Source organism: Poromitra crassiceps, assembly GCF_964638095.1.
Source record: "Poromitra crassiceps genome assembly, chromosome: 5".
Classification (NCBI taxonomy): domain Eukaryota; kingdom Metazoa; phylum Chordata; class Actinopteri; order Beryciformes; family Melamphaidae; genus Poromitra; species Poromitra crassiceps.
Window position 1 is genome coordinate 44,944,596 of NC_139642.1, and position 25,431 is coordinate 44,970,026.

At 41.9% G+C, this 25,431-nt stretch overlaps 1 protein-coding gene and 1 pseudogene across 2 annotated transcripts; both read left to right on the plus strand.

Annotated features, from left to right (window-relative positions):
- The first annotated feature begins 1,667 nt into the window (after window positions 1–1,667).
- LOC310776509 (complement C1q tumor necrosis factor-related protein 7 pseudogene) lies at window positions 1,668–2,745 on the plus strand (annotated as a pseudogene). Its single transcript has 3 exons — window positions 1,668–1,775; window positions 1,871–1,973; window positions 2,141–2,745. The product of its transcript is annotated as a complement C1q tumor necrosis factor-related protein 7 pseudogene (transcript).
- A 2,051-nt stretch (window positions 2,746–4,796) lies between these two features.
- camkk1b (calcium/calmodulin-dependent protein kinase kinase 1, alpha b) lies at window positions 4,797–20,144 on the plus strand (the record flags this gene model as incomplete). The annotated part of the gene is made up of 23 exons (XM_083636693.1): window positions 4,797–4,810; window positions 4,907–4,994; window positions 5,743–5,823; window positions 5,972–6,116; window positions 6,253–6,371; window positions 6,744–6,845; window positions 7,272–7,424; window positions 11,334–11,573; window positions 11,671–11,718; window positions 12,356–12,409; window positions 12,516–12,567; window positions 12,786–12,922; window positions 14,150–14,186; window positions 14,281–14,302; window positions 14,487–14,575; window positions 15,393–15,592; window positions 15,741–15,794; window positions 15,901–15,974; window positions 16,415–16,502; window positions 16,596–16,724; window positions 17,482–17,585; window positions 19,439–19,489; window positions 19,788–20,144. 23 exons carry the CDS (start codon window positions 4,797–4,799, stop codon window positions 19,864–19,866), a joined length of 2,160 nt encoding a protein of 719 aa, XP_083492819.1. The 3' UTR covers window positions 19,867–20,144.
- Window positions 20,145–25,431: the final 5,287 nt, after the last annotated feature.

Below are 25,431 nucleotides of genomic sequence, written 5' to 3' on the forward strand. Positions count from 1 at the left end.
TGCTGCCTTCAAGGTCTCTCAGAAATATCTAAATTGAGTTGAGTTTCAGAAATGTAACTTAGGGGCCGTGTCTTGAAGGGAAAATGTCAGATAAAATGAAAGTGTGTCTCCAGCTGATAGTGAAAGCGACGGATATTATTATTATTATGTTTAATATTATGATGTTATTGTTTGGCATTTTATACTACAAATTATTTATATTTTCAGTGTTTAAACTTCTTGGTCCATTGTTGTCATTGAACTATATCATGACAATATAGCCTATAGGCTACCTATAATTAGAAAAAAACAGAATTCATATTTTACTAGGAGCACTGGAAGGCAGCAGCAATCTGCTCATGTTGCAGGATAATAATTATTTTCAATAATAATTGAAAATATTTGTCTATATAGGCTACATATAGAGCTCAACAGGCACGTGACTTTTCGTGACGTAATTTGCCCTGGAAGTAAGTTCTGCGTCCATTTCCTCCATAGACATTTCGATAAATCCAAATATAACGAGTTTTAAGGCTCGAACCAAGCCAACACGTGATCCAGATAATCTTGAGTGACCATAAAACATTCGGTTTAATCGAGAACAAAGAATAACAACAGGGAATAAATAGATAACCCCCCCCCCCCCCCCCCCCCCGTTGTTATTTTTTGTTCTCGCTTAAACCAAATGTTTTGTGGGGGGACACACCCACAGCGTCCCAGGCGGGAATCGAACCCGGGACCTTCTAGCTGTGAGGCGGCAGCACTACCACTGATGTGGAAATGACAGTACAAATCTTGGTAACACTTTACAATAACGTATACAAATACTGTAGTAGTTAGTAGTAAACTAATCATTAACTAATAGTTAGTTAATGAGTAGCTAAGCAATAATTTGTCATTAGTCAATCACTAGTTAATCTTAGTTAATGAGTAGGTAGTCATTAGTTAATGATTAGTAACTAAGTTCCTGAGTAGAGTAGTTAATCAATACTTAATGATTACCAAATGTCAGCTTGTGAATATAGTAGTTAATCATTAATTGCTGATTAGTCGGTCAGTTCCATGAGTAGAGTAGTTAATTGTTCGTTAATGATTAATAAATGTCAGTGCGTGAATATATTAGTTAATCATTAGTTAATGTCACATTGTGAGTATAGTAGGCTAGTTAATCATTAATTCATGATTAGTTGTTAGTTCCTTAGTAGAGTAATTACTCATTAGTTAATGGTTAGTCAATGGTCAGTTTGTGAGTATATAGTTAATTGTTAGTTACTCATTACTTAATTATTACCTGTCCATTAGTTACTCTTTTTGTGTACCCTATTGTAAAGTGGTGCATCATACTCAGTAGTTTATGTGTACACACACAGTGTACACATATACTGTACACTGTACAGTATATTGCAGCTCATATTACTCTAAAGTATAGCCTTCTGTGTATCTTAAATGTCAGGATAGTCAAAAATAGTTACAAATCAGAATCCCGCGTCACTCAGCCAAAGCAGTTTGAGACCGAAGTCTGTATCCCTGAAGAACATCCATCCAATGCAGAAATATGGCCACCCATCATGTGTGGCAGACATATCCCTGGTTAAGATTGATCTGAATCAGCACATGGTTTATGTTTGCACTGACCGCCTTTATACGTCATTGCCACAGTTCCAGCCTCCAGTAAACTGCCTGATAACATGCAGCCCCGATATCTGGAAGAGGAGGGGCTGTATGTAGGGGAGACATCCCCTGTAACCCTGACCAATGAGAACATTCTGGAGAACCGCATTTTGAAACAAGAGGAGGTAACGTCAACCAACAAGCAAACAGCCCAACAGTATCACCGGCCTGTTTGATTATTTGTTGATTATATGTTTTGTTTCTTTGTTTCTTTGTTTAGGGAAAGAAGTGGTTCGGAGATGACGGCAGGATCATAGCTCTGCCAGACCCAATAAAGGAATCGTCCATAAGGCCTCCTCTCTTCCACATGGAGGAGGTCCTGTGTGCTCCAAAGATGACCTAATACATGATGTTTTTGGGTGTGGAGCTCTGTACCAGCTGAGTTCAGTATAGAAACCTTCTCACGCTGCAAATGTTTGACAAAGGAACAGATAATTATCTCTACCAATCAAGCATGTCTGCTGATTTTAACATCATGTTTCTGTTTCAGGCTTAAATGGGAGGGTTGGCCCAACAGGGAAAATAGGAGAGCGAGGTGCCCGTGGCCCTGGAGGGAAACGAGGCCCTTCAGGAGAGGGTGGAGACATGGGCCCACCTGGTCCCCTGGGGAGCAATGGAGAGAAAGGGGACAAGGGCCAGCGTGGTCCACCCGGAACTGCAGGAGTCTGCAGATGTGGCAGCCTGGTGCCTAAATCACCAGCAGCTATCCTACAGAGAAGATGCCCATCAAGTTCAATAAGGTCCTATTCAATGAGGGTGGACATTACAACCCACAGACGGGCAAGTTCATCTGTGCGTACCCAGGCATCTATTATTTCTCCTATGACATTACGCTGGCCAACAAACACCTGGCCACCGGGCTGGTGCAAAACGGCCAGTACCGCATCAAAACCTTTGATGATAACACAGGGAACCACGACGTGGCGTCTGGATCCACCATCATGTTCCTGAACCCTGAGGATGAGGTGTGGCTGGAGATCTTCAAAGACCAGAATGGTTTATTTGCTGACCGGCTGGGCTGACAGCCTGTTCTCTGTCTTCCTGCTCTACGCAGACACAAACTATCTCGACACACTTGCAGAGGACTATGCATAGCAGCACCTAGAAGAGAAATGTTAATTATAGTGTTTGATAATTTTATCACACTTACTGTATGTTGAACTAGATTTCTATAGCAAATGTTTAGACTATGATTTGAAATATATTATTTTATAAGGCTAGTTCAGTCGTTGCCACGCTCTGTCGAGGGTTAAACAAAGTGCTCCAGCCAAACAAAATGCTCCGCAAGCACCATTTGGAGGTCCTGTCTTATTTGCTGCAGCCGGCCGTTCCCTGCACGACTACACAATACATTGTTGGCAGTTTTTGTTGGATCAACACTCCTCATTGATAAGTTCGCTTTTCGGACTCCGTAGTAGGCGGGTACATACCAACTACGTTAGTTGATTGAGCTCCGTAATGCTAGCAGCAATAAGACTTCCTGTTCAGTGAGCTAGCAACAATATGACTTCCGGTTGCCTTCAAAGTAAAAGCAACGTAAAGTATGTTTTTAAAATGCACTGAAAAAGTGTTAGGTTTGCACATTTAAACAACTACGCATTTAAACGAAGTTATACAATACACATTATGTTTCTGTATCGCAATAACTGTTTCAATAAGATTGAGAATGTTCTTATCAGTATCTAAATGGACAAATGCTGTTCACTGGATTGCATAGCCTTTACAAAATGGACAGTGGACACCCCCGTGTCCAAGATGTCAGCACAAACCATATATCCACGCGCTCGGGGAGACCTCCTCTATGACATCCCACTCTCAGCTAAGGCCAGTAGGAGTAAAAAAAAAAAAGGCGGCCTGTTAAACCCACCCAAACGCACTATCGTGACATTTCTGGACAGCCGTTCGACACTGGACACCCCCGTGTCCAAGATGTGAGCACAAACCATATATGCATGCGCTCGGGAAGACCTCCTCTATAACATCCCACTCTCAGCTAAGGCCAGTAAGAGTAAAAAAAATATGTGGCGGCCCGTCAAATCCACCCAAAGGCACTATCGTGACATTTCTGGACAGCCGTTCGACACTGGACACCCCCGTGTCCAAGATGTCAGCACAAACCATATGCCTGAGAGTGGGATGTCATAGAGGAGGTCTCCCCGAGCCCGTGCATATATGGTTTGTGCTGACATCTTGATCACGGGGGTGTCCACTGTCCAGTAGCTGTCCAGAAATGTCACCATTAGTGCCTTTGGGTGGGTTTGACGGGCAGCCATATATCTTTTTTACTCCTACTGGCCTTAGCTGAGAGTGGGATCTTGGACACAGGGGTGTCCACTGTCCAATTTGTAAAGGCTATCCAGTCCAGTAAACAGCATTTATCTCTTTAGATACTGAGAAGAACGTTCTCAATGTTATTGAAACAGTTATTGTCATACAGAAACATAATTTGTATTGTATAGCTTCGTTTAAATGCTTAATTTAAATGTGCACAGTAAATCTATAAATTTATGGTTTTACTGTGCACATTTATTTTTATTATTTTACTCTGAAAAACGGTCAGTGCTAATTGTTGCGAATTGGTTGCTCACGGAACAGAGCTAGTTGATTGACAGTCCTTAGGACGAATGGAAATCCCGCACTGAGAAAAATCCCTGTTTTGGATGCATCAAGGTAGGTCGAGATGAGAAGTTGTTTATATCGTTACTAAGCAGCAGCAATAACGGTAAACCCTTTGCATAGTGTTGAGAGAAAATTACTTGCTTTTAAAAGTGTCCAAGGGCGTCAACGATACGATTACGAATGCACGAAAGTAGCCTACTGGTTTATATTACAGACCACAACAACAATGGCCATTGTCGGGCTACGTTCTGCTCTGATTATGTTTTGGAGATTAGCCCGTAGTTATCGTGGTTTCATTTTTCACAACATTCACTCATTTATATAATAGATTGTAACAAATGGCCTTAAGTCGACAGGGGTATATTGTTACAAAGTCGGTCCTGACTATCTGTTATGTGTCACTACAGATGTAACGTATTCCCTTGCAGTGAAAGAGGATGGTAACGTAAACGAGCGACCATCCTGGATTAAAACCATTAAAATTTATTGGGCCCCTTTGTGAGAACCAACCACCCATCATCTTTACCATGGCATCCCACGGGTAGCTATTCTTATTTTCTAGAATGACAGCTGAGACACGACTTGTGTAATATAATCAATGTTAAGCAAGATATAAAATTAACTACCCTTGTTTCAGTTCTAGTGATATTCGAGAAAAACTGCGAAAGAAACGGCGGGCTTTGCAAGAATCTTTGGTAAAAACCACTGATCATGGGGACACTCAGGTAGGCTACAGTTAATTATAATGTTATCATATGGTTTCACTGAATTCTGCCAGCTATTGTATTAGCAAACACTGCAACAGGAAATACATTTTTGTCCATTTAGAATATTTACTGTATTGTCAACTTGAAACTGTCTTATCTATAAGAACATGATATCTTGCTATTTTATTGCAAAGTTACATGGACACATGTGCAATAGATAGGCCAGAGGTGTATCCAATACGAATAGAGCAAGAGTCCTCCTTGACAAGACTCAACAAGACCTGGCTGGAGGAGTGACTCACTTTTATACACATGCAAAGCCCAAAGACACAGGCACACTGATACACAAAGGAAGAGCTGACAACAGTCCAGTCAATATAACAAGCATTATACTTGGTAGGCTCTGGTTCCATCCAGCAAGTTGAGGGAGGAGAGAGGACAAACTACTATCGAGGTTTGTGTGTGTGTGTGTGTGTGTGTGTGTGTGTGTGTGTGTGTGTGTGTGTGTGTGTGTGTGTGTGTGCAGCCTCTTCACATTGTAGCTTAGCCTGTAGGTTTGCTCTGTATGCTGTGTGTGCTACTGACTCCTCATTCCCAGCCCCCTGCTCTTTTCGCCCTGCCAACTGGATTCATGTGCGTCTCCTTGCTTTGTAGAGACTGTGAATGTCGTAAAGCCCTCTTCCTACTTGAGTGTGCTCAATAGCAGTGTGGATGTACTGGGTCCCTATCAGTCTTGGTCTTAAACTGTTTCCCTATTTTGCCTCAGGAACTGACCGGCGGCGAGGAAGACCCTGGAGAGACTCTGAAACGCACGTTAAGAGCCCGGAGACAGAGGCGGAAGAAAATGGTACATTTCCATCTTCCTTCAGCACCTTCAGTCTTCACTCTGTAAATTCACTAATTGTTTCAATGTAACCTCTTATCTAACTATTCTAACTGCATAAGTAGGCCTATGTACTGTATTCATTGTTATTTTCCCCCTTATATATCATTAGCTTGAACAGTTTTCAGCCCAGGAGTCTCATCAGGACAAGGTGGAGGAGATCACCACCATTCAGCCCTACAGTGAAGATGAGAGATCAGTAGAGAAGCCAGCGGGACCAGTGGTTTTGTCTAGACCACCGCTTGGTGCTCAGAGAGGTTGGTCTGCAAGTCCTCACTAAACCTGTCTCTCTGTCTATGCAGGCTTAGGGTATATACCAAGTAACACATGTAATGTAATTATTATTTTTTTATTATGTGCTTTGTCTTCCCCCATTGTTGTCCGACTATCCAGAGAGACCTCAGCCTTCTGCTGGACGCAGCCACGCAGACGGACCTCAGCTTACCCCCGGCTCGACCCGCTCAGACAACTCCATGAGACAGCGCATGGAGGAGAAGCTGAGAGCCGCCAGAGTAAACACACTTTCTTTCCCAATAACTTTGCTTTTTGGCTCAAGCACTTTGTGCTTGAATAAGTTGGTGAAATCTCTGCAAATCCTGCTTTGAGGCCAGTGTAGATAATTAGCCAGGGCAAGGGCAAAAATGCCCCAAGAAATGTCAGAATGCCCCTAAAAACTGTGATCGAGGGTCTAAAATAGCCCCAAGATTTCGATAATTTTAACACACTCACACAAACAGTGTTGTTCACACTACGCTTTAGCAACTTTATGCCCTAATTAACTTTTTTTTAAGTGCCCCCCAAATATTTATTTTAATTTCCTACACTGTTTGAGACACTGAGGTGAAGATATGTTGATTCATAATGTGTGGGTTGTTTTGTTCCAGTCTAAAGCTGAGAGCCGTCTGCAGCAGGAGGCTTCTCTGGAGCCAGCCAGTCGCTTACAGAGCTTCCGAGACAGGGAGACTCTCACAAGGTTTGACAGAGAGGTGAGCGTCTCCATATAGCCTACTGTCTGCAAAGACATTTCTATACCAATTATTGTGCCCATGTAATACAGTTCAGTAGTGGAGGTTTCATCACCAGTGTTTTACAGGTTGATCCAGACAGGACAGGAAGAGATGATGTCTCTCTGGCCCTCAGCACCAGGGTCAAGTTTCGAGATACACCAAGACGTGTAAGGCTCAATGCAAGAAAGAGAATGGAAACTTATTTTATGTACACATTATTTGTATTATAGTGGCAACTCATCACACATTTCTGTTGTGTGTGTGTGTGTGTGTGTGTGTGTGTGTGTGTGTGTGTGTGTGTGTGTGTGTGTATGTGTGTGTGTGTTTTTGCAAATATAGGCAGAAAAAAGCTTACCGACTGCAGAAGAAGCATACCATTTCTTTACATTCAACTTTGACCCAGAGCCTCAAGATGAGACCGACAAGGTTAAGAGGAAAAGACAGAAACACACAACAAAAGCTGAGGAGGATGGAGATGAAGAAGGAGCAGGGGGGGAGGAGGAAGTGCAGGAAGATGAGGAAGAAGATAAAGATAGCGAAGATGAAAATGAGGACCAGGTAAGACACTAATAAAAATATTGGAAGAAATCACATCAGTCAGTTGTTGTAAATCACATCAGTCAGTTGTTGTATGATAGATAGATCGATAGAGTACTTTATTTATCCCCGGAGGGAAATTCTGGCGTTACAGCAGCAGTAACATCAATGACAGTAACACAACATAACTTATATCAAAAACACAAGAGGTAGGTGTCGGTGAGAACTTAACTAGAAAAAACTATATATACTATACATACTTATTACTTACTTATACATACTTACATACTTACTTATTTCCAATTCATTGTCTAAACAAAGCAAAAATCTCAACCTTCTAAATTGTGTTGAGGCTTTGGGCAGTTAGTGAATTGCCTGGATTGCATTTGCATGGAGTAAGCATCAAAATATATGGGGACACCATTGTAAAACTCAATTCAGACCATAAATATTTCTATGGTAGTATACAGCAGCAGAGGGAAGCGCTGCATGGATCTGATGGCTCATCCGACAGGTGCTCATTAGTTGGGCAGGTAATAGTATTAGACAAACAGAATCCAGGAGGTCTTGCTTGAGGTTTTGATGCAGACTACAATGGAATCAAACTAAGGCACTCCATCTTCAAGTAGAAATATGTCTTTTAATCGGGCATAAGGCAATTGCATTACATTATGACATTTGGCAGACGCTTTTATCCAAAGCGACTTACAATAACACATGTTTGTCAGCAATAGAGCAATCAACTATGCAACACAGTCTATGACAACTACAACATCTGAAGGAATAGTGGTAAAGTAAATTTTTTTTTATAAAGAGAGAGATAGAAATTCGTTCAAGAAGGGCCCAGATGGAGCATGAAAAGGTGTCTTTAGTCTTTTCCGAAAGATCGTCAGTGATTCAGCCGTCCTGACTGAAGGTGGAAGCTCATTCCACCATTGAGGTGCCAGGGACGAGAAGAGTCGCGATCGGGATGAGCGACTTTTTAGCCCCCGTAGCGAAGGAGGGGCGAGGCGTCCTGCACTAGTGGAGGAGCGAAGGGAGCGGTGAGAGGTTTGGAACCTGACCATAGATTGCAGGTACAGAGGTACCTGATGATACTACTAATGATTAACTACTCTACTCTACTCAGAGGTACAGTCTGCTTATGCTTTTGCCTATGCTGACATCAAGCAAGACCTCCTGGATTCTGTTTGTCTAATAAAGATTTCTATGTTTGATAAAAAAACAAAACTACAGACCATCATGCGATGGGATCACACCAGCCGTGACACCCACAACTTCAAACAAATGTGGTCCAGGGGCGTAAAGTCCCTGCCGCAGACCAGGCTGGTAAAAAAAAAAACTCATCCTTCCTCTCGATTTGGATGTTAGATTTTGGCTTGTGAGTTGGGACTGATTGTGTTTCACTGTAGGTTGCGTCTCTCTTCGCCTTTGAACGGCAGCATCAGTCACAATATGGTGAATGCACACATATGACCATCACAGTGGGTTTCATCTCTTCTTTAGCTGCAGTTGTATAAAAGCCAAAGGATTCCAAATAATCAACAAAAGTCTGATTTGTTTTGTCGCAGCCTCAGAGTGAAGAAGCCCCTCTTGTGCAGGATGAAGAGGGGCATTTATTTGTTATTGAGCAATCATCTCAGGACTTTCTGGAAGTGAAGAAAGCAGAGTACATTGGATACCACAAACGTATTCTGCGAGAGAGTGAGCTCCTCTTTACCCCAAGTTTTCAAACAGGTAAACAGTACTGTAAATTCACCTGTTTCACATTCTCAACTTCATACTGTAATATGAGCTGTAATATACTGTACAGTATAGCCTTCTGTGTATCTTGTAAATTTCAGGATAGTCAAAAATAGTTACAAATCAGAATCCCGCGTCACCAATGTTAGTCAATGGTCAGTTTGTGAGTATATAGTTAATTGTTAGTTACTCATTACTTAATTATTACCTGTCCATTAGTTACTCTTAGAGTAACTAATCCCGTTACTCATTACTCATTACTCATTAACTAATGAGTAATTACTCTACTAAGGAACTAACAACTAATCATGAACTAATGATTAACTACTATACTCACAATGTGACTTTAACTAATGATTAACTAATGATTAACTAATATATTCACGCACTGACATTTATTAATCATTAACGAACGATTAACTACTCTACTCATGGAACTGACCGACTAATCAGTAACTAACGATTAACTACTATATTCACAGCTGACATTTAGTAATTAAGTATTGATTAACTACTCTACTCAGGAACTTAGATACTAATCATTAACTAATGACTACCTACTCATCAACTATGATTAACTAGTGATTGACTAATGATAAATTATTCCTTAGCTACTCATTAACTAACTATTAGTTAATGATTAGTTTACTAGTAACTACTACAGTATTTGTGTAAGTTATTGTAAAGTTTTACCCAAATCTTCAGGAACATTCATTTATGCACAAATTTGCTCTTCTCACAATCTATTGTGTCTATATTGGGTCGCGATGGTTTGTCATTTTTAAAAAGTGGGTCCCCAGAAAAGAGTTTGGGAAACACTGACAGCTGACTAGAGAGTCAGCTGTAGCCCGTGGAAAAGCAATCGGCTTCTTTAGAAGGTTCACAGTTGAACCCATTGAACCACCTGAGAACTGGCTCTAGCACTAGCCTTAACCAGCCCAGATCCAGCACTTTGGTTCCAGTTGGTGGAAAGGGGGCGGGCTGTTGGCCATGGCCCGTGACTTCTGGCTGGTGCCTGTGTTTGTTCCGTTTTCCCTGAGTGGGGCGGAGCCTCTGAACACGTTCCAGGATCCCAGGTAGGCTACAGATAAGATGACCACAGAATAGCCCTGCCTCAGCTATATGTAGCAGCCACCGTTAATCCTTTTAAGACCCGCGCTTCTCATCAGTGAAAGTCCTTCCCTCTAACACTCCACAACGGCAGCACAGCATGCAGATTAACCACGCCGATCAAAAACACAACACCCTGCAATTGTGTAAGTAAGCAAAGTTTGTGTCATTTGATGTTTTAGTTGAGGTTACGCATAATTTTACTTGTGACATGTAGTGGGTGCAGATTGAAGGGGATTTATGAAGACCCATATAGGCTCTTTGTGGTTGTATTTATCATTTTCAAAAATGCCAGTATGTGTTTCACATGTTTCTTTTTTATAGCTTTGCGGACAATGATGTACACTTTTTCATCTGTGCAGGCACAGTCTTGCAGTAACATTGCATGTTCAAGCTCTCTACCTTGTTACATAAGAGGCTTTTCAGTTCTCTGAACTGTATGAACTGTAACTGCAGTGTGTCATCATGTGTCATAAGAAGTTGTTATGACACATGCTATGACTTCTAGACTAGACTCGCCATAGTCTTTTTGTATTACTACTGCCAGAGTTGTGGTCAATTCATGCATGAACTCATCAATTCCAACTGAGGAATTGGAATTTGAAGAACCCTACAGGAAACAGAATTGGAATGGATTTGGAATTTCAGGAAGTTGAATTTAATTCCATGTTTTCTTCTTACCTGATAGTGTTATATTAATTATTATCAGTCTTAATATCATAAGATGTTAAGTTGATATTTGATGCAGCACATGCAATTGTAATACATACACTGAATGTAGGCTATTTGAATTGTTGAAACTGTATTTTATTTGATTCATAATATTTAATTTATAATGTTTAGCAAGTCAAGACAAGCTCTCTTAGAGGTGATTGTTCATGGAATTTAATGTAATTCAATTCTGTTTACTGGCATTCTAATTCAATTCCAATGGGTGACATGGAATTGGAATTGTGCCATGCATTCATGAAATGCCCCGAACCCTGTCTACTACCGCTACCCATAATTTTGATCTGAGGCTTGTGCCGTTGCAGGGTGGTGATGTGCCCGACCAGCTGGCTGTGGTGACATCATCAGTGTGGTGACATTCCCAAACTGTCCGCCATGAGCACGGACGGCGTCTGCAGGGTGCGGCTGGAGTCCGCCAGCCACGCCGAGATGGACGACCTGGTGGCCTTGACCCCGCCCAACGGCTACAAGTCTGCCTCTCTGAGAGCCCCGCCGCAGCGCAGGAAGCTGTCACTGCAGGAGCGGGGGAACCGCATGCCCCGACAGCCCACCATCGAGACCAAGCGGGTGTCCATCACAGATGCTGAGGTGAACTGGGATTTCAACTTAATTCAACATGATCTGCTCTCACTTATGGAGTTACTCGAATGCTTTACTGATTGAATTTCACCTTGTCTTTCCTCAGGATTGTGTCCAGCTCAACCAGTATAAACTGCAGTGTCAGATTGGAAAGGTGAGGACTCGGAGTCAATATATTTGACATACACTACAACAGCCAAGGATTCTAAACCGGTCAAAATAATCATTCTTCTACATTCTCTCATTGTGTTCACTTCTTGGAAATAAAATAGAGAGCCAAAGTAGACGTCACTTCCTGCCTTTCTCTGTGTACCAGCATCTGAAAAAATATGAATGGTAGTGAACGGAGAGGGACGTTACTTTTTTTGATCCCGTTTGAATTGTGCCGCGGGTACTATGCATGTCAAGAAAGTCGCAGTTTGTCAGTTTGTTAATCGACTACATCTCGTGTCACAATATACGTCACACCATCAACAACCTGGACTGGCGGGAGAGACGTCACTTATGCGACTGGTTGTGCGTAGTCTTTCTGATTTATCACTTATAGTGCCATAGTTTTACCACAAACTGTGACTTTCTTGACTTGCAGAGTTATCTTTTACATTGACAAACATGATGTGTACCCCGTGGCACAATTCAAACGGGATCAAAAAAGTCATCAGTTTACTGGGGGACCCCCAGTGGTTCCCGGACCCCATGTTGAGAACCACTGCACTGCAATAAAAAAGGAGTAGTAATACATTACGTAGTAATAATTTAATACTGCTGTTTGTGGTGTTTTTGTACCCTAGGGTTCATATGGAGTGGTAAAACTAGCTTACAATGAGGATTCCGAACAGTACTATGTAAGTTATACAGTATATTGCTTTGTGCATTCAAGGTCCAATACTTGTGTGTTTATCAGCACCAATTCGGCACCAATTGGTCAATCACTGTGTCTCTTTTATGTAGGCAATGAAAGTCGTTTCCAAGAAGAGGATGATGAAGCTGTGTGGGTTCTTGCGTGAGTGAAAATTTGCCTTTAGAATATTCAAAGGGTTACTCATTACTGGACATTATTGTGGTGCTGGTGGTGATATGTTTGTGTGTGTGTGCGTGCGTGTGTGCCTGTGTGTGTGTGTGTGTGTGTGTGTGTGTGTGTGTGTGTGTGTGTGTGTGTGTGTGTGTGTGTGTGTGTGTGTGTGTGTGTGTGTGTGCATGTGTGTGTGTGTCCAAATCCAGGCCGCCCACCTCCTCAAGGGCAGAAACCACAGCAGGACCTGTACACCAAACCCATGGCGCCGCTGCTGGAGAGGCTGTACCAGGAGATCGCCATCCTGAAGAAGCTGGACCATCATAATGTTGTCAAACTAGTTGAGGTATGTTTCAAAGAATGTTAGTGATGAGGTGATAACAGTTGAGATAATCGACCCTAGGGGGGAATTCATTGCAATGTAATTTAAAGTCAGACCTCAATAACACATCATCATCAAACCCACAAAGTCCTCACATATTCCCACTAAATGTACACCAGCCAGTACACACACACATGCTTTTTTTAAATATATATATATATATCCCCCCCCCCCCCGATTTTTTTAGCCCCCATTAGTGCTAATTTTAATTTATTTATCCTGGTTGCTGCTCCACCCTCTGCCAATCTGGGGAGAGCCGAAACTGGCTCCATGCTTCCTCCGAGACATGGGCAGTAGCCAGCCGCTTCTTTTCACCTGACAGGGGAAGCTTCGCCGGTAGGACATAGCACGTGGGAGGATCACGCTATTCCAATGAGTTCACCTCCCTCCGAACAGGCGCCCCTAACGACCAGAGGAGGCATCACATCAGCAACCAGGATATTGCATGTTTTGATGTGGGGTTCCGATATGAAGGAAACCCCCAGGGGGCATGGGGAGAACATGCAAACTCCACACAGAAAGGCCCTTTTGACGACCCCACCCGGGCGGTGAGCACTCGAGGACATGCGGACGGGCACACACTTCTCAGCGCTCACAGCGTCCCAGGTGGGAATCAAACCCAGGACCTTCTAGCTGTGAGGCGACAGCGCTTACCACTGCGCCACCGTACCCCCCACACACACATGCTCTTGAGGTGCAGTGAAATTTGTCCTCCGCATTTATCCCATCCTGGCTCGTCCTCCTCCACTGGCCCCATCCTGGCTCGTCCTCCTCCACTGGCTGGCCAGGAGCGGTGGGCAGCTGCAGTGAAGCCGCCGCTGGTCAGAGGACTATCTTCTTGCATGTGTTTAGTGGGATCCTTATCTGGAGGAAACCCCAGTTGAGCATTTGGAGAACATGCAAACTCCACACAGAAAGGCGCTTATTTCAAGGGATAGCCCACCTTGGCACTAGGCACCGAAGGCATGGGGAGACATACCCAGTGCCAATAATGTCCCAAGCGGGAATCGAACCCAGGACCTTCTTGCTGTGAGGCAAGAATACGAGGCGAGAGCGCTACCGCCACTGTTCCAGCAGTTGTCATGTTGTTCACAAGCATTTTGTACAGGAGCAGCTACAGACCCCTTTTCCACCAACTGGAACCTAGTGCTGGATCTGGGCTGGTATGGGCTAACTGCATATATATTGCAGGTGCTGGATGATCCTGATGAGGACGGCCTCCACATGGGTAAGGAATAAGGATTCATTCTTCACTTTGTCATCGGTTCATAATGTATTAAAACAAATTGTAAGTCATTAAATTTTGATTATTTGTCATCTAGCTTTCGAGTTGGTGATGAAAGGGTATGTTTTCTGTGCACTCGTGTTCCTCCCAAGTTCCCAAGTTGTGATATACCAGAATACCTGCTAGTCTAGCTGAGTGTACAGTTTATGACCATCTGCTCTACTGCATTAGCTGGTATAGGCCTATGGGATATAACAAGCATATACCTTTTTCTTTTGTCTTTTTGCCTCGCATGTCCATCAGTCCAGTGATGGAGGTTCCCACAGACAGCCCCTTCACAGAGGAGCAGGCTCGCTTTTACTTCAGAGATGTCGTCCTGGGAATAGAATACCGTGAGTTTATAGATTTCTAACTTGATCATTGGTCAATTTCAGTGAGTCAATACACTCACAACTCTTCTCACAAAATATGTTCTTTTATAAAACAGCTATGCTCCTCAATTGTGCTTGGCTGAATTCTAAAACACCTGATAAACTCACACCTCACCTGCCTGTGTTATTATGGATCCCATATATTTTCTTGTTAAGCCCTGCCCTACTCTGCCTCTGCACTCCTACTCTGCCTCTCATTGGCTTACCCTGATATTCTTACCCTAACCCCAATCAGTCATCACTCCTCATGTCCCTTCAGCCGATTCATTCATGGATGTATAAGGAATAGATCCATTGACTCTAAAGGATTACTGTAGCAATCCAGTAGGTGGCAGTAATGCACATTAAGTCAGTGTTTAGTACAATTAGTTCAAGATTTGTAGTGTACTGCCATTTTCACTGCAGTTATAGTCATTAAAGAAGGTTGATTCCACAAAAAGATTCATATTTATTCTCATGAATCACTTTATTATTATTACATCATGATGTCATGGTAGACATTCGAATATTCGTGGAAAACCTCAGTAGAATATTCAAATTTGAAAAAATTATATTCGATAGCCTAATTATTTTTGCACTTAATATTACTGATAAAAACAAATTAAGCTTGGTACCATCAGTTTATACAAGTGTGTCATTTTCAGCCTCTTTGCTGTTCTAACACTGTAAGCAAATGGCTCTTGTTGCTCACTGCTTAACTATAAGACTTTTAACCTGATCAGCTGTAGCTGTAAAAGTAAATCAACACACTTGTTTCTCTTTTCTGCGGTGTGTCTAGTGCACTACCAGAAGATCATCCACAGAGACATCAAGCCTTCCAACCTGCTGCTGGGGGACGACGGCCACGTGAAGATCGCCGACTTCGGCGTCAGCAACGAGTTTGAGGGAGTGGACGCTCTGCTGTCCAGCACCGCCGGGACGCCCGCCTTCATGGCCCCCGAGATGATAACTGAGCACGAGCAGAGCTTCAGCGGCAAGGTGTGTGTGGGTGGGGGGGGGGGGGGGGGGGGATTTACTGATTTGTTTTGGCTGTGACTCATGATATCAGACTGTGTTGATTTGTGAAGCAAGGATTTATGAGTTTTTCAATAATGACACAATCCTAATAATCTTGTGTATTTACCAGGCGGTAGACATGTGGGCGATGGGAATCACACTGTACTGTTTTGTCGTCGGGAGCGTAAGTCAGTGCTCACCAAAATGCACTTTAAATCAAAAAGCAAATGGACCAAATCCGTCATTTTAACATTTTAATCATTTCATTATCATGGTTTTCTCGTTCTCAGTGCCCGCTTTATGATGAATGTATTGTTGCCCTGCACAACAAGATCAAGAACAAGCCTGTGGAGTTTCCAGATACGTGAGTAAACATGAGGAAATGTTCAGATATCACTATTTGTATTCCCCACTAGCAGGTATGGCTTATAATAAGGACTTGTGCCTAGGTTTGTCTGGCTGGTGTTGGTGGTAGGCACTGAGTCGGTATGGGCTGAGAGAGAGCACAGCCCATTCAAGACTATATAAGATCCACATCCTTCTCTTATTTGCAGATGTAAGAGAAGAGAAGAGTCTTCAGTGTCTTTTATCATGATAAAACACTTGTAATCATACTCTGTAAATGTGCTATAGGAGTTGGGAAATAACGGATTATAACACAATAACAAAAATAACATAAGCGGTGTACCAACTATAGTTTCCCATCCATTCCTCATATTTGTAGGCCACCGGTAAAACAAATTTAGTCAGTGTTCCACTGTTTCTACATAATTTAATTTCATATGCCAATGTTTTGTTTGACAGGCCCGTCATAAGTGAGGAACTGCAGGAGCTCATCCAAATGATGCTAGATAAAAACCCTGAAACAAGAATCACCATCCCAGAAATCAAGGTGAACAGGGAAGACAAAGAATTCCATCTGTTTTTTTTGTTTTTTGTTTTCACAATGAAGGGGTTTTATGTGTGACTGTATGTGTTGTCACAGCTCCATCGGTGGCTGACGGAGAACGGCTCGGATCCTCTTCCTCTGGAGGAGGAGCACTGCACTGTGGTGGAGGTGACGGAGGAGGAAGTCCAGAACAGCGTCAAGTTCATCCCCAGCCTCTCTGCTGTGGTGAGTCAGCCTCCGCGCTTTACTCAGTTTCATATATGCACAGTTGTCTACATACCGCAGATTGCAATTGCACAGCACTTTCTTTCCCAGAATCTACTGGACTTGTTTTGATCTTTGTTTATTCCTATTGTTTTTGTCTCTTATCGTGTTTTTACATACATTTTTATCTGTACCTTCCTATCCTGTAGTGTACACATTGGAAGCTACTGTACACCAGACTTTAATAAAGTAATAAAAATATCAATAAAGTATCATCTATCTATCTATCTATCTATCTATCTATCTATCTATCTATCTATCTATCTATCTATCTATCTATCTATGTTTTGCATTTAAATATCTCTCTAGCTTTCAAAATGTTCCTCCATTACCTTTCCTAGGTCTTTTCTGTATAAACAGAATTGTTACGATTTTCAGAATCACACAAGGGAAAAATAGTTATGACATTTCCTATTGTATAACTAGCTCAAAGAACAAAATATTTTAGCTCATATAACTTAACCAAATACATCCAGACAACTGTCACAATCAGGTCATAAGATATGGAATTGTAACCTACTTACTATAAGAGGAGTCCTTCATCTTAAAATGACAAGGAACTGGAGAGGGACTGTTCAAAAACCATAACAAACAAGATACACACAAGAAAATAAAAATTATGTTTATTGTTTGGTATTTATTGTTAATTAGGGGTATGTTAACCCCGCCCCCATTTAATTTAGTTGTATCCGTTAACTCTCTCTCATGTCCCCTGCAGATCCTGGTGAAGTCCATGCTGAGGAAGCGGTCTTTCAGTAATCCCTTTGAGTGTGAAGGCAGGCGTGCTCAGAGGTCCATGTCTGCCCCCGGAGGTCTCCTTACGTAAGTAACTGTAAATCCTGGCTGCCCCGCTCTGTCAACTGCCAGCTATGCAATTCGTTCTCCAGCAGAACAAAACAGCAAGCAGATGCCAGGATATAAATAGGCAGAGTTGGTTACATACAGCAGTGGTTCTCAAAGTGGGGTCCTTGGACCACCAGGGGTCCTTGAGGGGGTTCCAGGGGGTCCCCAGCAAAAGGGCGAATAATTAATTTTCACTATAATTCCATCCACAGAATGTATAATTATTTTGGTCACGGGTTCATATTATATCTCAATGGTTCCATACAGCTTCTGTAATAAAACATCTAAAAGCAAAAATCGTATCAGATGGGGGAGCCTGAGACTAAATCTTATCAAATGGGGGTCTGTGGTCTAATTTGTGTCAGTTTAGGGGTTCTTGACATGGAAAAAGTTTGAGAACCACTGAGATACAGTATATAATGTGTTGTATGAGACGCTCACATATTAAATATAGTGGATAATAGCATACAGTACAATGCTGTCTGATCTATCATCATATCTATACCATTCATCTTTGACTGCTTTGCAATGGCTTTGCTTTGGTCCAAACAGCTCCTTAAATTAGCAGAAGGCTGAGGTAGATAAAAGCACTGTTCCTCTGCTGATAAGCTAAATGGAAGCCCCTGCGGCAGTGGTAATGGCTATGCTGCTTTCGTTTTCCATTAACAAGCCAAGCTTGTCTGTGGGGGGGCTGCTGGCACAGCTAATTACACCTCCATGTGCAGAGATGTAGAGCTGCAGCCACCCTCCTCCACACAGCAGTCCACCTCCCAGCCTCCCACGCTGTGTTGTGCAGCGCTGCAGGCTCTGTACCCCATGTGATGAACAAACATACCTGACATCAATGTGATTTCTCAGGTGATTTTCAGACTCCACCAATGGGGCGCTTTTATTAAAGGTAAAAAATTTAATAAAAATTCAAACACGATATCACAGGATAACACATTCTTTCAATTTTGATGAAACTTGGCGAATGATATATTTTGGCAATGTGTTCTGTTATATACTGTAAATTACACTGATCGGCATGGTGGGGGCGCTATAGTTAAAGATAAACATTTCAAACTTTGGACTGCTACACCTGCAGGCCAATTTAGATGAAACCTGGAGGGATGATGATGCATCTTGATTGGTCCACCAAGTAGTGCCTGCATCCAGTGGTGTAACTAAGTAATAATACTAGTACTTAAATATGTTTTGGTGAGTATCTATACTTTACTTAGTATTTAGATTTGTATTTAGATTTCTGTGAACTTTCATTTTTACTCCACTACATTCCTTAAATAAAATGTAGACTTTTACTCCATTACATTTCCCCTAAGCATCTTCATAACTCTGTACTACAAAATTAAATTGTAAGTAATTTGTTAGCCTGGTGGTAATGCACCATAACGTTGTTTACCAACTGCTATAAAACTCGCAAAGAAGATTTCCACTCAAGCCCAGACATGTATTTTGCATTTACTTATACTTTTACTTCCTATACATAAGTGTAGACATACATGTAATGTCAGAAAATTACATTTGATACAGTACAGTAAATATCAGATACTTTAAGACTTTTACTCCAGTAATAATATTCTAATGCAGTAGGTGACTTTAAATTTTACCAAAGTCATTTTCTGGTAATATATCTGTACTCAAGTAAGTGTGGCTTTCTGGTCCATCATCCAGCTGTTCATGTTTTCTTGTGTATCAGTTTATTGTGTGCTGATACAGTAGTGTCTGAAGCATTATACCGATGTATGATTATGAAGAAAGTCATGTTGCTCATGATGCTGGAGACACTTGCTGACATTGTCCTTCTTGTTACCATCTCCTGTTTACTGCAGCGGCTGCTGGGGCTTGTTGGGGTCTTCTGCTAATGTTCACCCCTCCTTGCTGTAAGTGTAAGCCCAGCTCATTGGTCTCAAACACAGCACAACAACGTTAAGAGGATTCAATAGAGACACAGTGCTCAACCACTCGCTGTGCCTGAAATAGACAGGCACAAGTAGCTGCCGAGTGCTTTCTGCTGACTTTCCCATCTCTCTTTGGACCTCTTGAGGTTGCGGTGTGTAAAAACTGTCGAGCTGTGCAGTGTTTGTGACACGTATGACATTTTGAGATGTAGTGTTGTTACCCCTCCCCCCTACTCAACCGATACCTTCAGCCACATGACAGAGCGTTTGTCACCCACAGCAAAGTCAGTATGGAGGGAAGCAGAGAGGAGCTGGAGGACTTATATGAAGATGACGCGTTTACAGATTCCGCCGAATAAACCGGCCCCTGCAAAGAAAATATTGTGCAGAAATCTCTTTCTTTTTGTACCTTTTTGTTTCTGTGTTTGTGATTTCTTGATTTCTTGCTTTCCTTTCTTTCATGCTCGCTGTCATTCATTTTGCAAGTTATTTTCAGCATAGTGCAGCAGACTCTATCCAGTAATTTGTGATATACCGGTATTTTAGTTTGCCAAATAGTGCAAACAAAATTCGATTATGTTAATTTTTTATATATTCAGTGATTACAAATCAGATGCAAAATTTCAGATGTTTTTTTCCAAAGCTCACATGCCACATATTTTGTGTACAAATGGCATGATTCATTGCATAAAGTGATAGTTTCAAATATCTGTTTATGACATGTTTCATGGCTTCATTGATAATTTGGGCTGCTAAAAATGTAAATATACACTGTTCTAAAGAATATATTTTTTACATTCTTTCATACAGCTGTTGAAGATAATAAAAATTGTATTCTTCCAACCATTGACTGTGAATGACTGTGTAGAATAAGCCTCGGGGGTTTTGAGTAACTGTAAACTTATAACATCCAGCAGCGTATCTGTTGTGTTGAATGTGTAACACTAGATGGCAGCCTTGTGTTGGTCTCTGTTACTTTCTCTTCGTTCCATCCTTGGCTTGCCTCAGTGTTTGCTCACTATTCAGCACCATTGCTTCTGCTTTTCCTGCCTATGACCAAGCACTTTGATGGATAATGGCATATAACAATCTCTTGTAAGTCACTCTGTAAATACAGTAACCAGCATGTATTCTTACCAAAGCTTTATCAATACTCAGCAGCTACCTAGAGGAATTCATGAACACTGTAGAAGAGTTAGTCTCAATTATTAAACTAGGCATGTCCAAAGTCCGGCCCGGGGGCCAAATGCGGCCCGTGGACCGATTTTAAAGGGCCCGCATGCTCATCTCTCAAAATATACTATATGTGGCCCTTCACACAGTATTGGTTAATCAAGCAAGTTCACTTTGCATTTTTTCCGTTCTCCTAACGATGACAGCACTTGAGGGCGTTCCAGGGGGTCCCCAGCATAATACATTTTCCTGATTATCTACAAAGCTACACCATAAAATGGATTACCAATTCGGCATACAATGAATCCACTGAGCATTTCATTTCACTGTGCTATAAAAGGTAAAGGTAAAGTCCCACTGATTGTCACACACCTGAGTGTGCGAAATTTGTTTTCCGCATTTGACCCATCCCGTGGGGGAGCGGTGAGCGGCAGCCGTGCCACGCTCGGGAATCATATGGTGATCTAACCCCCCAATTACAACCCTTTGATGCTGAGTGCCAAGCAGGGAGGCAAATGGGTCCCATTTTTATAGTCTTTGGTATGACTCGGCCGGGGATCGAGCTCACAACCTCCCAGTCTCAGGGCTCAGTCTCAAACCACAAGGCCACTGAGCTGGCATAAAAGTCATGTAATGGATGGTGATTTACACTGACTCACAAAAAGCCTTAACAAAACAGCTCCTGGGGGTTAAGTTGAGCCGTACAGCACAGTGTGGGAGAACACTCTTTTTCATTATTTGTGGGCAGCTGGTCATGCAAACACCTTTTCTCATTTCTGGAACATGTGAAGAACATAAGGAATATGCCGTGTGTTGTTCTTCTTTGCACACATAATAAAACAGCTGTTAATAGTAGGCTATTGTATTAATTTGTAGAATTGCATGTTAAACATAACTTGAGATTGTCAGTGAAATGAATGTAACATTTTGTGTAAAATTTCCATCAGCACAACAAAGTAACCAATAATATGCAAAGACAAAAAAAATAATAAAGAATTAAAGCCAGATTAATACATTTTATTTCTATTTAAAAGTGATGACTACATTGGACCTATTGGTTCAGTCACTACTTGGATATTTTATTCAATGTTTATCCCAGCACTGTTCTCTTCTCCTTTTATTGTGCTGCAAAAATAGACAGTTTTAGCACTGAGGGGGAGGAGGAGTCATGATGCTGCAAAATGTAAAATGCCTGAGCAATTGAAATGGATGCACGCAACTTTGGCTTAATAGTCACTATCACAGCATTATCACAGCATGTAGAGTGTCCTGATCAGCACAAATGTGAGGTTTCTCATGTTGAGCTGTGGCCACAGATGGTGACGGTCGTTTTGGGGAGGAGAAGCCCACGAGTCCAATAGGAAGATGTGATGCAGGGTGGGCCTGAAGGTTTATCTGGAGGTGCAAGTAGTAGGTGGAACAGAACCACTGATGTACTCTGAAGCAAAGCAGAATAACAAGGAAAACAAACAATGGCAACAAGTATTGAGTGGAGAAAAGAAGCTGCGGAGATAGGCTACTGGATTTGACTTTTTATTTCATTAAAATGTGCAGCTTGGGAGAGCAGCTTGAGCTGGTAGAAAAGAGAATGATCTTTTAGCAAAGAGAAAATCTGCCAGGACTGTGATGATACACAGAGCAAATGGATATTGTGCTATTCAAGAATTTGTTGAGCAGAGGACTTCAACAGAGGCTAAAATTGTAAGTGTTGAACAGTGGTGATGATAACAGAATATCACCATTCATCCACCCGAAAGTACCGGCTGTGAAATTGCATGAAATATATTTGTTGGACTCATGGAGGCTGAAAATATATATCAATAGAAGTGAATAGCAATATACACAAATGAAAAATATAACTGAAAGCAGCAATTTGATTCCAGGTTTCAGATCCAGATATCAAGAGCTGAATGGGAATGTTCCAAGAGCTCCACACTGGGGGATTTGAATGCAATTTGGTAATCGTCCTGTAAAAGAAAAAGAAGAGAAGCACTACACTATACAGATGAAAAAAACACATGTGCGTTACAAGGTAATAAAGGCATCATATCGATAAGTAGGCTAGTTGATCTATTGATCAACTAGATTTGAATAGAATTTTGTCATTTGTTTTAGTTTTTATCAAAATGGCAGAATGTAGGCTACATGGTAGACTTTGATGGATCACAAGCCAACTTTATTCTTAGGAGTGTGTGTGTGTGTGTGTGTGTCTGTGTGTCTGTGTGTGTGTGTGTGTGTGTGTGTGTGTGTGTGTGTGTGTGTGTGTGTGTGTGTGTGTGTGTCAGTGTGCACGAGCATGCGTGTGTGTCCACAAACCTTCATGTCCATTTCAGCATTGACTTCAAATGATTGTGCCTCCATCTGGCCAAATGGGGCCCCATTGCAATGGAAGCTGGTGTAGCACACATTCTATTATCAATAGTGGAATACCCGCTCCTGTGTGACTGGCCATTTAGTCAGGCCTCACTCACAGAGTTAAGGACACAGAGTAGGTCCTCCTCAGTGGCTCATTACAACTCATCTCACCTGTGTGCTGCTCCAGAGTTCACTGGCTGATTCAAACTGTGCTCACCTGTGTGCTGGTCCACTCTGGAGCTCTCCATGGTGCTGAACCTGTGTTGAGGCATTTTGGCCACTAATTAGCCCATTTAGTCGGTCCTAATTAGCTAATTCTAAAATCTGGCTCCATTAGGTCACCCCATGGGTCACCCGCGGGGGTGCTGTTTACACTTCCTGAAATATTCAGCCCAATCACATGTAAAATGGCATAGCTGTGGCAGAACACAATTCTGCTCGCACACTCACTCACTCACTCACTCACTCACTCACTCACTCACTCACTCACAGCCACTTCACATTCTCATTATAGGATTATAAGTATAGTCATAGTTCATAAGTATGAGTGACAGTAGCATACAGTACAATTCAATACAATCAACTCAATTCAACACAACAAAGGGGTTTCTAAATATAGAAAATGTAAACCAGACCCTCCATGCGAGCTGCCATGTGAAATAAAAAATACATTAAAATTAAACAAAACAACCTTTTTACGCTATGGAAGCATTCATAAGATATAACTTGTATTTTTGCAGTCAGCTCATTTTTTCTGCCAGTGCAGCTATCTGGAAGACCAAAGAGGAATGTTTCTGTTCTGAGCAAAATTTCTGTGGAAACAGTTGCCATGCAACAGGACAATAGTGCTCTCATAGAGAATAGCAACTTAACTATAGGCTGCTCTTTTCCTGGGCTGAGAGTGCCAGAGTAGTTCAAACCAATGCAATATTCTATTCTATTCTAATCTATTCTATTCTATACTATATTTATTAATATTATCAAATATATAATGACATCTTTACTTTTAAGGCAGAGTATGTCAATGTTTCCCCCCCGATTTTATATTTATTAGAATTGAGAGCAGGGGAAACTATGCTTCAGACAGTCTTGTTCCACACCCAACGTCCCTTCAGTTTCCACTTTCCACTGTCAGCCAGTTCATATTTGGATATGTAGCTCAACACTGACCCTTGCCTCTAAGTGTTAACCCTCTATTCCACTTTGCCACAGAAAAATTGCAGCTGGCTCCACGTCATTGTTGATTTGATCAGTGCTTCTCTGGGCCGATTATTCGTGATGAGTGATCCCACCGGCCTGCTACTGTTACATCCCCCACGCAACAAAGTGGATGGAGGCCTTTTCTGCCCCTCCTCCTCCCTGATGGGAAACCCCTGTGCTTGCATGATGAGTCACCAGCTCAGCGCTGGCATGTCTGGGTTCAGGTAGACCCACAAACACTGGAAGGTATCATTTAGATTTCAACCAGCTGGCAGCTGAGAGTAGCTATTCATTAAAATGAAGCATTACAATATTTTAATAAAACCTTTTAATAAAGCTCCATAGACAAAAAATAAATTGCGTTTGATTCTAAAACTATTACTTTTTTCCCTTTCTATGTGTCCTGGGACACATTCAAAGACATATAAAACTCCTTAACACTGAGGGATAACACCAACTACCAACAGTCTTACACTCCCAGAGCTCATCTTGACCAGTTCATACTTCTAACACTATAAAATAACATTTTGAATCTATAGGCTTAAGTATTTCATGGGAATATTAACATATTTACATCCATCTAATATTGACCTAGAGTATGAATTAGCATATGAATAAGAGACAAAAAAATGATGTGATCATGCTGCCATGATAGCATTACTTACATCAGCATACATTTGACATTAGAATCCTCTACCCACAATGCTTGTTCAGTGTGAAAAGTGAGGGTTTGCTTGGTGTCATGTCAAAAGAGCAGCGTAAGTGCAGTTACGCCCTTTTGGCCGCAAACGAAACCCTACTTTTACTGTTGCGGCTTTCAGTTTTTGTTGGGTCATGAGTTCAGTTGTGTCCTTTTGGCACTGAAAATATCTCATTGGGACCTTTTAATTGATATATAATAGGCCTACTCATATTCACCCAAAATCACAGTTTTGGCCCTTTGGCTTCAAGCCCTCAATATTCTAATGCACTGAATCTGAATAGAACTCATTTAACCCCAGCAGTAGCAAAGGCGCTGCCTGAATACATTTGAGATGGAAAGCAAGAAAGGCAAGCAGGACAGCAAAAGTGCTCATCATCAGTTCTCCTTTCCTTTCCTTTCTTGTCCCCGTGGGGTAATTCATCCTCCGCATTTGACCCATCCTCTACTAGGAAGAGTGGGCAGCCGCAGTGCAGCGCCCGGGGACCAACTCCAG